The 14,494-nt window shown below is 36.3% G+C and overlaps 1 protein-coding gene across 6 annotated transcripts in view; it reads right to left on the reverse strand.

Annotated features, from left to right (window-relative positions):
- The window catches only part of rcan2 (regulator of calcineurin 2), a 95,688-nt gene extending 82,638 nt beyond the window's left edge, over positions 1-13,050 (reverse strand). For 3 of the 6 annotated variants that reach the window (XR_010894970.1, XR_010894968.1, XR_010894969.1), the window contains exon 1: positions 7,774-7,836. Coding sequence is in view for 3 of the 6 variants with exons in the window: in XM_067384237.1 (XP_067240338.1) it covers positions 7,774-7,989 (216 nt within the window). In the remaining 3 variants the exon portion in view is untranslated. Of the gene's footprint in view, positions 1-7,773; positions 7,992-10,094; positions 10,433-12,907 lie in introns of those variants that run through there. The other 3 variants (XM_067384237.1, XM_067384240.1, XM_067384239.1) reach the window with 3 other exon arrangements.
- Positions 13,051-14,494: the final 1,444 nt, after the last annotated feature.

Here is a 14,494-nt window from a genome sequence, read left to right on the forward strand (position 1 = left end):
ATCTGACTATAACAGCATCCATGCTTTTCCAGCATGTCCTTGTGGTCGCAGGAGCTTAGTTTTACATAATTTTCCAACCTCTCCCTGATTCTCCCTTCACTACTAGCTATACGTTTAAAGCAATGGTTTACTATTTTTTAAAGCTTGACGCAGACACAGGCTAGACGAGATGTATGTAGCTTTCATGAAATGTTAAAAATATATGTATTAGTGGATTATATAGGGTTATAGGGTTATAGTGGGAAATAGATTAACGGGGCATACTTGGATTTCACTTATCCGGAAGTATCCCCTTAACTCTGAATCAAAACAGAACAAATCCTATTTGTTCATTTAAACGGTAAAAGATCTTACATTTTTGTCTCCAGGCTGCGACTAAAATGGTCGTAAATGTGGGGAAAAAATCTGCCACAATCATTGAGAATCTAGTCTCCATTGGCAACAGTCAAGAAAGCTCAAGATCTGCCTGCGTTCATATTTATTGGATAGCGTCTTATTGGCCTGCGCACCAGTTTTCCTTCCATAATGTCCGATTCGTGAGCAAATTATGAATCAAAAAGATTCACGGCTGAGGTCGTGGTTTGAATCACTCGCAGCGAATAATTCAGAGCCATCAACTATCAGTTATACCAAGTACACACAAATTATATAACAGTACATTTAAAATAGCCTATGTAAATTAATAAATATATAATAATTCATTACATCATTCTTTTTATAACTTAAATATTTGAACATTAAACACTTCATTTAACAAGTATTACATTTTACTGACAATGATGATTGTGAATGTGTAGTGTATAAGCTAAGCTATTGGGCTAAACTGCTATTAGCGTATCTGTATGCTATGCTAGTTCATAAAACATTTTGCTAGAGATTTTGAAAGTGGACCCAATTTGTCACTACCTCAGTATTGAGTTTAAGTGACTCCCTCACAAAACCGCAAATCATTTCTCGGCTACGTCTTGATTCAAACAAACTGGGAACCGTTACTGTGACGTACACTTGTATACAGTAAATAAGCTTGTGAGAATTATATTAGTTTATTTAATGACTAGTTGTTGATATAGAATCAGAATATGCCTACATAGTGTCTCAAATACTTTTATTTATTTTTTTAAAGTCTGGTTTTTCATCACATGTCCACTTTATAAGCAAGAAAACAAATTATCATTCAAGCTAAAGTGCAGTTTAGGTTATGGCGAATGACAATAGCATAGCCTTCGTAGCTCCATCAACTTAAGGTGCCATCGAATGTTTTTTTACAAGATGTAATATAAGTTTAAAGTGTCCCCTATATGTGTCTGTGAAGTTTCAGCTCAAAATACCCCATAGATTTTTTTTAATAAATTTTTTTAACAGTCTATTTTGGGGCATAATTAGAAATGCACCGATTCAGGCTGCGGCCCCTTTAAAATCGTGCGCTCTCCACGCACGGAGCTCGCGCTTGCCTTAAACAGTGCATAAACAAAGTTTACACAGCTAATATAACCCTCAAAATGGATCTTTACAAATTGTTCAACATGCATACTGCATGCATGCGTCAGATTGTGTGAGTATTGTATTTATTTGGATGTTTACATTTGATTCTGAATGAATTTGAGGCTGTGATCCGTGGCTAGTGGCTAATGGCTAATGCTACACTGTTGGAGAGATTTATAAAGAATGAAGTTGTGTTTATGAATTATACAGACTGCAAGTGTTTAATAATGAAAATAGCTGCGGCTCTTGTCTCCGTGAATACAGTAATAAACGATGGTAACTTTAACAACATTTAACAGTACATTAGTAACATGCTAACAAAACATTTAGAAAGACAGATTACAAAGATCACTAAAAATATCATGTAATCAATGATCATGTCAGTTATTATTGCTCCATTTGCCATTTTTCGATGTTTTCCTTGCTTGCTTACCTAGTCTGATGATTCAGCTGTGCACAGATCCAGACGTTAATACGCTGCCCTTGTCTAATGCCTTGAACAAGAGCTGGCATATGCAAATGTTGGGGGCGTACACCCCGACTGTTACGTAACAGTCAGTGTTATGTTGAGATTCGCCTGTTGCTCTGAGGTCTTTTAAACAAATGAGATTTATATAAGGAGGAGGAAACAATGGAGTTTGAGACTCACTGTATGTCATTTCCATGTACTGAACTCTTGTTATTTAACTATGCCGAGGTAAATAAAATTTTTAATTCTAGGGCACCTTTAAGTTAAAAATAAATGGGCCAGTGAGTACCATTACACCCATTAATGTAAAACTGTCCCCTTCCAATCAGAGATAGATTCATTAAACAGCAATCAGTTGAATAACTACCAGACAGCTTCTGCATCCTATGACCATGTGCTCTGTAATTAATTTAGAGGAAGGAGAGAAGATCTTTATCAAGAGTAAACAGTTCAGCAAAAAGCCATTAATGCAAGTTGGCCAGTACAGGAGATGTAATCATGCTCTGTGAATCAGTTAATATATCATGGCATTTGTAGGGGAAGTGGCCAAACATTCAGAGCAGTATTATCAGCACAATTATCTGCCTAATTAAGTATATGTTGCTTCTTTTATGATAGGGGTTTGTATTCTGTAATAGACACTAGAATTTTATTTCTCAAAGAAATGAATTATTCTTTGAATTCTTGCTATGTGGCTAAAGATCTGTTTGGCTCACAGTAGTGCTGAAACATTTATTTGACTCACAGTAAAAATTGTCCTACAGTTGTCAACAGCCATTTTTTATTAGAACAATGTTATTAATAAATACCTAAATAGGTAAAAAAAACATGAAAAGCATACAGATCTGTCTACTCTTTAAATCATTCTCGCAGTACTTTTTGCTGGCATACACCGATCTGTGCAGCACAGCTTCAAGTCGAACACACCTTTTATTATAAGTGAGCCAGTGAATTGTTCATTCAACTGATTCATTCAAAAACACTGATCTGCTAGGTGCTAGATGACGCACAAAGTGACTTTGTTTGGAATTATTTTTATTGGAGGAGCAAAAACTGTCAATATTGTGCCTAAAACAGCACAGAACTCAGTATTAACTTCTTGTTTGTTGGACTGTTTTGATCATTTGTTCATTTTTAATTAGGACCAGACAGAACTGGTACACTATTAAAGGTATAGTTCACCCAAAAATGAAACTTCTTTCATACCCTCATATCGTTCCAAATCCCAGTAACTTTACCTTAAAAAATACAGTAGCAACATAAAAAAAATCGGTTAAATTTACGGTAAAATAACGTATTTCATTAACTGATATAATGTTAATTTACCAACCTAATGAAGTACTAATATCTGTTTTGTACCTTTATAATACACTGACAGTCACCAAACACAGTGGTGATAAGAGTCACATGATGAATCAAAGTTCATCACAAGCTTTTCCACAAGCTGAGGAGGACAATACTAATATATAGAAGGTGCACAAAGTGTCATTCACACACACACTAAACACCATGCATGAAATCTTAAAAATGCATTAAACATTAATTTAACAACATTAGATGTAACATAAAACCCTAATGTACATAACTGATTAGAAAAAACTGAGAAAACTAAGAAGAAACAGAGTTATTTCAATGAAAATATTTAAAATGTGAAATGTCACGGTGGGAATTGTGGGAATGTCAATTTACGTTTTTTCACTGTAAATTTTACAATGAATTGTTATTTTTCACTTCCAGAAACTGTGAATTTGACAGTATTTTACCGTAAAATTACATTAAATGTACCGTTAGATCTATTACATTTATTCACCGTATATAGTACGGAAACTTTCTGTAAACCAATTGACAGTTTTTCACCGCAGCATTTTTACAGTCTTTTACTGTTAAAATCACGGTCATTTTTTACAGTGTGTAAGACTTTCGTTTATCTTCAGAACACAAATGAAGATCTTTTTGATGAAATCTGAGAGCTTTCTGTACCTCCATAGACTCCTACGCAACTGACACTTTGACATTTCAAAAAGTTCATGAAGAGATTGTAAAACTAATCCATATGAATGGAGTGGTTTAGTCCAAATTTCCAAAGAGAGACGATCGCTTTATATAATTGTGACGAGCAGGGCGGGCGAGAGCCGTGAGGGAACGGCGCGAGGCCGGTGACGCGAGTGATAATGAGCGTCACCTGCGAGGCGTGCCGGCCTCGAGTCTCTCACGGAGGAGCTCCGGAGGCATAAAAGGAGGAGCGACTACAGTGAAGGATGAGAGAGGACCACGCCTGGACTTTATGTTATGTTTTATTATGTTTGTGTGGCCGGCAGACGTCTGCGAGGCTCTGCCGGCATTACTTTCGTTTTGTTCTTTGTTTATTTTACATTAAAGTTTGTTTGAACGTTCGCCGGTTCCCGCCTCCTTCTTCCCACAACTACTAACCGTGTTACAATAATAAACATATTTAATTTAGGCTTTTATTCACATATAAACATTGATCAGCAAAAGTAAACAGAAGCTCAACCGAACATGCTTGACATGCGAGAACAAACCTCTTGCAGAAGCTCAAACATGCTGCGTAACATAAAAATGAACCTCATTGGTTCTCGCATGTCAGGCAAACATGCTTGAGCTTCTGTTTACCACAACTGATATGTGAGTTGATGAATGTTTATATGTGAATAAAAGCCTAAATTCAATCTGTTCATCATATAAAGCAATCGAGTCTTTTCAGAAAAATTGGAATAAACTGCTCATTTCAAACGGATTAGTTTTACGATCTCTTATTGAAGCATCAAAGTGTAAGTTGCATAGCTGTCTATAGAGGGACAGAAAGCTCTCAGATTTCATCAAAAAGATCTTCATTTGCATTCCGAAGATGAACTAAAGTCTTACGGGTTTGGATTGGAATGACATGAGGGTGAGTAATTGATGAAAGAATTTTCATTTTTGGGTGAACTAACCCTTTCAAATAAAAAGCTGCATGACACCCACAGTGCCATAATGTTGTAGTGAAACTCTATTCAGGCTACAGTGTAACCTAACTTTTAACAAAAGCATTGAAGCCACACAACCTTGCCCCAAACCAAACTAACAGCATGGTACATCAAAGTCCCTGATTATGGATCACTGAATTCACCTTAAAAACTATAACTTTCAACACTGTTCTTGTTATGTAAGGAAATTAACCACATGAGTCATGCCAAGTCGGGTTCAAGTTAATGCGAGACAAGAGGATACTTTTCAAGAAATACTGTGTGTGTGTGTCTGTGTGTGTTCGTATTAGTGGAGTCATTCAAGAGTAAAAAACAGGGCACTTGTTCTATTTCATAAGGAACCCTTCTGGAGCCTGTGACTCAATGGAGCGAGTCATGGACCACCTTTTACACAGTCCTTCAATCAGATGATCTAGTCTGTCTGAGAGCAGCTGTCAGGATGGATCAGTGTAAGAAGTGTATGTGCGTTTGTGTTCAGTTTTCTTTGTCTATGTGTGTGTGATGCAGTCCAGTGCAAGTCAGAGAGGCAGACATACCTGGCAGACCTCAGCATATCACATGATCGTTGTTCTTAAAACTGTTCGAAGGTCTGGGCTAAATATTCAGCTAGAGGTCAAATATTCAGTAACTGCTGTGTTTCCTGTTTCAAGAGATGTAACATTCGGGAGACATAAAGTTGACATGAAATGGAAATTTACCCTATCTACTTTCTAAATATGTCTTAATGATATTATTGTCAATGATTCATCCATTCATTCACCATATAATTTTTAATCAAAATGATGACATCAAACTACATCTTCCAGTGAAACAACAGACTTCTTTCTGGTGACGTATGCCAGAATTTTCCAATCATTTAGTCCACTTAAACACCCCCCCCTATTCTTACACTCTACTGCAAATTCGCATTTAGATCTGCCTCCATCGAATCAGTACTGATGGACAGAACCAAGTCCTGTTCTACATTTTTTTTTCGATAATCCAAAAATGTTCATCATGATATGGAAGAAATTATCAGTCGCTACTTCTGTTACATTGCCAATTTAAAGACTATATATATAAATACCTGAAGGGTCGATGTTAAAAGGAATAGTTTACCAAAATAGGGAAATTATGTCATCATCATGTCATCTTAAAGGATTAGTTCACTTTTAAATAAAATGTTCCTGATAATTTATCCACTCCCATGTCATCCAAGATGTTCATGTCTTTCTTTCTTCAGTCGAAAAGAAATTAAGGTTTTTGATGAAAACATTCCAGGATTATTCAGGAAAATTTTATTTTTGAAAGTGAACTAATCCTTTAACACACTTTCGCTCATAGGTAGAATGCTAATATTGGTAAATAGGGCTGGGTATTGACACAATTTTCACGATTCGATTCACATGCTTGCGATTCGATTCAATTACGATTTCAATTCGATTCTATATCGATTATTTTAGATGTAGTATATCAGATACAGTACATGGCAAATTTTCTAGAGGTTTCCAAGGTTGCAACACTGATTGAGCGATTACACGAGACGTGATATGGATTTCGGTAAGTTGTACTGTATATTTTAACATACCTTCAGATGTTCATGCTTATTTTGCGCTGTAACTGGTTTTAAAGCGGAGGAAAAGATGTTCAGATGTGCTCGTGCTGCCTCTTCTCTTTAACTGAGGTGCTGCAGTGATCTGTCACGCCACATTAAACAGCGCCAAAATGGTAGGCTATTTATTTTTTGAATTTCATAATAAGATGTTACGTCATTTGAAAACTGAGACTTTGCTTCATAACAAAAGTAACATACGTTTCATGTATGTATACATTTCATTTTTAATGTTGTTTTATCAAAATGTCTTAACTGGATTTTCTGGTAAAAATGTAGTTATATAGGCCCTGCTGTATGCAGAACTTCTCCAATCATTGATTCCACTTAAACTCCACCTTTGCAAGCTCATGTTCATCTGTCACCATTTTTGAGTGCAACACCCAAAAATTCCGTCGACAACCAATGAACGAATAGTTTCCACATTTTTTTTTTTTTTTGTGATAATCCGTTACGCTCGGATGTATGTCACAATACAGAAGAAAAGATCTGCTGCTACTTCCGATTCATCAAATTTCTCCCATGTTTTATCACCAAGCTGTTGAAGCCGAAAGCAAATCATTATAAAGTCTATAACAGCTTTTCGTTACTACATGATAGTTTTAATCAGTGTAGCCCTTTGGTTCTATCTGCATCTGTTGTGATAAAATAAGATGCTGAACAGAAACTATTGGAAGAAACTATTCATCTGCATTTTGTCAATATTTTTGCCATGGGTCATCATAAGCAAATCATACCAGCAACAAAACCACAAATAGGATTTCATAAGAAGTAAAAGATACTCCCTTGCCTCTAGGTGTAAACTCACTCCTTAGAGCGCTTGCAAATGAGAAGAAAGCAGTGTAGACGAGAGCTCACAAGACGAATTTCACACCTGAAGTGGCCTACATGGATAATTGGGTTGGAGAGGCCTAATTCACAATCATGTAATGCAGGTCTAGGGAATTACTTTTCCACTGGAGCATTCTAGCATACCTACCAATCAAATTGCCTTTGTTCCTATGTCTCCATGAGGTTTTTACTGTGCTACAATACATTTAAAACTATCTAAAGGGGGAAATATTTTTTCTTTTTAATGTCTTCTTTCTTTTCATGCTCTTTAATTCTTAAACTCAACCAATTATGTGAGTTTGTAATCTGAATAATGGCAGAAGGAGAGGTTGAAACGTTTTTAGAATCTTGGAAACAATCATTTTTGCAATTCCATTTGGTGCCACTGGTGGCGATGAACTTCTGTTTCACCTTACCTTTCCCTCATGGTCTTCAAATACTGATTGGTCCACGTTGCAGGCGAAGAGGGACGTGGGAAGATCATTGAAGTCAGTGATTTGTTGGAAACTGTCTCCCAGTGAGGACTCTCCCACGGTGGACTGCAGGACTACCAGCTCCTCTCCTCCTAGGAGGTAAACCCGCTGGAGGAATGGAGCGCTTCTCATGTTGGCAAATAAGTGCTCTCCCTTCATGGCTGTAAGGGGTACACAACAATATCAAAAGTTGGGATGATTTCTAATATCACCAATTGCTTTCAGGATATATTCTACACTTTGCATTTCACTTACACTGACAATGTGTGCTTTTTTTTTGGCATGATTAGGGTCAATAAATATAAGAAATATATGGTTCCTAACTCACAAAATAAATAATCAATATCTTTCACCAGATCTTCTATGTAGCTATACAAACTAAAGCGTGAAAACAGTAACAGTAAACACAAACAAATACAGTCAACAACACTCAACAGTATAAACGTACAGTTGTAAGAAAAATTATGTTATTACAACTTGCAGAATCTGTGAAAATGTAAAAAAAAAAAAAAAATAAAATTTGAGAGATCACACAAAATGCATGTTATTTTTTGTTTAGTACTGTCCTGAGTAAGTTATTTTACATAAAAGATGTTTACATATAGTCCACAAGAAAAAAAAAGCTGAATTTATTCAAATGGCCCCATTCAAAAGTATGTGAACCATTGATTCTCAATACTGTGTGGTTACCTGGATGATCTATGACTGTTTTTTGTTTTGTGATGGTTATTCATGAGTCCCTTGTTTATTCTGAGCAGTTAAACTGAGCTCTGTTCTTTAGAAAATTCCTCCAGGTCCTGCAGATTCTTCAGTTTTCAAGCATTTTTGAATATTTGAACCCTTTCCAGCAGTGGCTGTATGATTTTGAGATTCATCTTTTCACACTGAGGACAACTGAGGGACTCAAACACAACTGTTAAAAAAGGTTCAAACATTCACTCATGCTCCAGAAGGAAACACGATGCATTAAGATTTGGGGGGGGTGAAAACTTTTGAATTTGAATATCAAGGTAAATTGTACTCATTTTTTCTTCCAGGAAACATGCAAGTATCTTCTGTTGCTTCCGAAGGGCAGTACTAAATGAAAAACAATGATATTTCAATAAAATAAGAAAAATTTGGACATCTTCATCCTGTTCAAACGTTTTCATCCCCCAAATCTTAATGCATTGTGTTTCCTTCAGGAGCATCAGTGAATGTTTGAACCTTTTTTAACAGTTGTGTTTGAGTCCCTCAGTTGTCCTCAGTGTGAATACAGTCACTGCTGGAAAGGGGTTCAAATATGCAAAAAATGCTTGAAAACTGAAGAATCTACAAAAACCTGGAGTTTTTTTTTTGACTCATGAACAACCATCACAAAACAAAAAAAAAATCATGGATCGTGGATCATCCAGGTAACCACACACAGTATTGAGAATCATTGGTTCACATACTTTTGAATGGGGCCATTTGAATAAATTCAGCTTTTTTTTTTCTTGTGGACTATATGTAAACATCTTTTATTTAAAAGATCTTACTCAGGTAGTACTAAACAAAAAATAACATGCATTTTGTATGATCTCTCTTATTTTGTTAAAATTTTTCACATTTTCACAGATTCTGCAAGTGGTTCACATACTTTTTCTTACAACTGTATAGTCTTAAATATTGGTAACCCACATTATTATTATATTTCAATTGCTTACAGGCTGTATTCTACACTTTGCTATGGAAGCTTTTTTCCACCACTAAATAAAAAAGGTAATTGCGACTTTTTCTCTCACAATTCAGACTTTTTTTCTCACAATTGCAAGATATAAACTAGCAATGGCGAGTTATAAAGTCCCATTCTGAGGGGGAAAAAAATTACTTTTTTTCTCAGAATCTCGCAATTCTGACTTTATAACATGCAACTGAGACTTTATAACTTGCAATTGTGCGTTTAAAAAGTCAGAATTGCAAATCAGAATTGCGAGTCAGAATTGAGAGAATCGCAATTTTCCTTATATTGATGTAAACAAGAGGCCTAAGCAAAAGCTTTTTAGAGAATTTTCACTACACTTAGACAGCATAAGAAACAGGAACCAGATTGACTAAAAACTGAACTAAACTGACTAAAAAATAATCTAATTCACCAGATCTTCTTTGTAGCAACACAAAGGGTAAAGACAGTAAGTGCAAACAAATAGAGGCAATAATATACAAGTATACTCTTATATACTGTATTGTTTTATACATATTTTTTAATTATAAACAGTTAAAACTAAAAAAGATACTTAAAATACCCTCATGTTCTGTTGATGCAAGTCATTTCCCAAAGGAACAAGATATTTATGAACTGTTATTTTTTTTCTGTACACTCAGGCAGCAAAAAAAGCTTGTCCTCACGACAGGTGACACCGTACTAGAACAGCTACCTCCCAGAACCCCATCGAGCAGATGTTAACCCCTGGGCCTCGGTAACTAATGCTCCAGCAAAAGATTAGGTGATGGGCTTAAAGCAGAGCCGGTCTCTTGTCAGCCCACACAAACAACAACGGCGAGTGGAGAACAGCTTGCACCCATTTCCATAGAGCTTTTCCAAATGCCCTTTCTTCCGATGATCCACCCTGACAAGCTTGGTCCGTGGGCAAAGCCAGCACTGTCGCCGGTGTCACACGCACTGTTAAATCTCCCGCAGCTATTTTGGGATCAATTGCCCATCACCAGCCACACATACACGCTCTCTAACGCACACGCGTGCTCTCACTTTCACTCAAGGCTATAGATAGAGGCTGGAGCTGTCTGGTTCAGTCTTGCCCTGTGTAAACGTGGCTAAAAATAGAATGAGGACTAATGAAATGCAGAGATTGTGAGGCACTTGATTAACATGAAGACTTCCAGACAGGGATCCATTTCATTTACATTATCACAATGACCCTGCTATGAGATAAGGATGTGCATAAAACTATGCATGAGCATAGACATGCTATTATTTACAGTGCCTTTAATTTGGGAAATGATCTTTAAAGCATACTGTTTAACTAAAGCTATAGACATGTTTACTTGCTGGCATGACTAAGGTCACTAAAAATGGGAAATAATATACAGTATGGTTCCTAACTCACTATATAAATAATCAATATCATTCTCCAAATCTTTATTATAGCTATACAAACTAAAGGGTGAAAACAGTACATACAAACAAATACAGTAACAAGTTTTCACTGAAATATTGTTTAAACCACATGTAAGCAATAAGGTATGAGAGGCTGAGCTGTATCGTGAATAAGTCACGACTGAAAGGTGTTGTTAGGCACAATGCGAAGCCTTCCTTCCGCCGGAAAAAATAGTCCCTGACCGTGAACAGCAACAGAAGTTACATTATCACACCATTAGATGGCAACAAAGACTGTCTTTATGAGTGTGTCAGTCAGTAGCAAAGACTTTTACATTGAAATGTTGTGAACACGGAACAAGACGCAACTGACAAATGCTTTGACTAGCGACTGTCAGTCACGGGAAAACCCCTTAACTGTTAAAAGGATAAAATAATACATCGGACATTTAAAGAGATTTTTTATTATGAACACAAGACTGGCCTGAAGGAAAATGCAGGTAATAAATTCACTCACTCAGTGTCTTTCTCACAATACTCTTCTACATAATACAGTAAGCTTCAATGAGCAATATAAATTGAGAACATGCAGTTTACACTGCTAAGAGTGGTTGCTAAGGGTGTTGTGTAGCGATACACAGAAATGATGGGTGAAGCGGTCATAGCCGTGTTTTATCGTGAAGCTATTGACCAATCAGAATCAAGGACAGGAACTAACCATTTTCTAATATTATTTATAAAATAGGGGAAACTAGAATACTACTTAAAATACCCTTGTGTTTTGTTAATATTGACTTTACTCTGACCCCAATGATTTTTTTTTTTTTTTGTGTATGATGTGCATACATATACAGTATACACAAACACTATTATATAACCAATTTGTATTATAAATAAACTCTATTTTCAATCTCTTATTTCTCCCATAAATTGTTTTCATGCCCTAAACCTATTTTACAAATGTTATTTTAGCAAAGTTGGCATGTTATTTTCAGAAATATGACTGTTCTCCAATATTGCTTCTGTATGTGGTCAATCTAGTGTGGTCACACTAATCAGAAAATGTTATTTTATTAAACTTATTACTTTTTTTTTTTTAAAGGGGTCTCTCAGATCATGAGGTTTAAAAAAGTCAAGTTATTATATTTGCTGTATTGCTTTTAAAAAATATTTCTAATGAAATGCCATAACAGTTACAATTACAGCACATGACCCTATTAGTTACAACTAAGAGATTATAAATGCCTTTGGGTACAAAAAATGTCTGTTTGAAGATAAATTATTCTGCATTACATAACATATATTCTGTTTTACTCTTTCAGTGCATAAAGGGCAAAATGAAAAGGGTAAGTGTCAATCACAGTCTACTGCAACCTGTTTGCTGCATCCCCCTTTGAGTCATCACTGGAGGAGCGGTCTCTCTGTCGTCATCACCTGACATTCACTTTTCTTCTATTCGCAATAAGGGTTTATTTTCGTCATTTCTCTCTGTCTGATGACTAATATAACAAACCCTTATGGTGAACATGCCACATCAACCTGTTCGAGCAACTGTCAATACAGCACACTACTGGCAGCGTCTGTCAAGGTCAAGGAGTGCACTTCAGAAACTAGGCTACTATTACAAATTCAATAGCTTCATCAAATGTCTTGCTTATCTTTTTAGGATTGTAAGGTTGGTTATTGTAGCACATCTGTCTACCAATGCAGACTTTCCAAGTTCTAAGTCCCTGTAAACTCTTGTGCAAAAGTGATCTGTTTAAAAGTGACGTGCATACAGGGTTAAAGCAAGGCAGAATATAGTATAGTATATACTATAGGATATATACTATATATAGAATAGTATGTAGTATAGAACACTAGATAATTTGACTTTCTCTCGCTTTCTCTCTCTCTCTCTCTCTGTGCATTTATAAAGCAGAAACACCTGTCAAAAAGCACTACAGTAGCCTACAGATGCAGGATGATCTAATGGAGTAAGTCGACACGGTTTTTCGGTACCTGTGCGGGATGTGGCAGTCCGGTGTGCGAATCTTCTAAGCGGTGGCTTTGTCTCCCTCTCTTGCCTTTGTGAATCAAGCTCGCATTCCAGCTGCGATTCACTAATCTCCTGACGTTACTGCAGACAGCTTGATTCACCAATGACCGCCTCCCGGCATTCAAACGATGTTTGCTCAACCCACTAATGAAATGCAGCCCTGCGAGCGCGGGGGAGATTCATGGACCAATAGCCTTCTCCTAAAAGCTGATATGCAAATTGGAGAAGTTGCGTCAGAGGTTTCGCCAGCAGTTGGATGTTGCGGCGCTATGACACGTTCAGCAAGTTGTTTTTAGTAAATGTGGTGCAGGGCAAAGCAGAGATTTTCAAAATGAATTCTGTCAGACTCGAAAACAATGGCAGCACGGGTTGAATTGTGCGGTGAGTTGATTTAAACTAAAGCATATAAAACACGGTTTATGGGTATATGACAAAACCCTGTTGAGAGAAGCCAAACGGTTGAACTGGTTTGCTGGTCAACGCTGGTCTCCCAGTCTGTTTGCTGGTTTGGGGTACTTTTCAGCTGAAGACCAGCTTTTAAGAACTTCAAACATCATGCTAAATATTAATTTATATAGCTTTTGCTCAAGGTAACATCACCAGTTTACCTCAATACAAACTAACGTTAGCTACAAGGTGAAATCATATCATCAAATATATCATCATGACCACCACCCTCTTGATGTGAAAAGAAATGTAATTTCTTTATTATAATTGAATTTTGATCATGTTAATGGCAGTTGAATTACAAAACTGTTATTATCTGATCAGTAGCACACAGTTGTTGACTTTTTTGTATAGTTTTGTTTTTAAAGGGTTAGTTCACCCAAAAATTAAAATAATGTCATTTATTACTCACCCTCATGTCGTTCTACACGGTAAGACCTTCATTCGTCTTCAGAACACAAATTAAGATATTTCTGGTTAAAGGATTAGTTCACTTTCAAATGAAAATTTCCTGATTATTTACTCACCCCGTGTCATCCAAGATGTCCATGTCCTTCTTTCTTCAGTCGAAAAGAAATTAAGGTTTTTGATGAAAACATTTCAGGATTTTTCTCCATCTAGTGGACTTCAATGGCCTCCAAATGGTTGAAGGTCAAAATTACAGTTTCAGTGCAGCTTCAAAGCAAAGAATTCCAGCAGTGTAGACACTGCTAAGTTTATTACTGCCCTCCACAGGTCAAAGTTTGAACTAATTTTTATATACTTGAACTAGCATATTGTATATGACTATTTAGTTCAAACTTTGACCTGAGGAGGGCAGTAATACACTTAGCAGTGTCTACACTGCCGGAATTCTAATAGACAAGAAGAAGAGAGAGTTCAAGATGAGCATTTATGGTTAAAACATATAACTTTTAATATTTTTTTAGAAAATGAGTGATGGTTTCTCTAGATAAGACCCTTATTCCTCACCTGGGATTGTATAGAATGCTTTGAAGCTGCAATGAAACTAATTTTGACCTTCAACTGTTTGGAGGCCATTGAAGTCCACTATATGGAGAAAAATCCTGGAATGTTTTCATCAAAAACCTTAATTTCTTTTA

This window comes from Chanodichthys erythropterus, chromosome 4, assembly GCF_024489055.1.
Source record: "Chanodichthys erythropterus isolate Z2021 chromosome 4, ASM2448905v1, whole genome shotgun sequence".
Taxonomy (NCBI): domain Eukaryota; kingdom Metazoa; phylum Chordata; class Actinopteri; order Cypriniformes; family Xenocyprididae; genus Chanodichthys; species Chanodichthys erythropterus.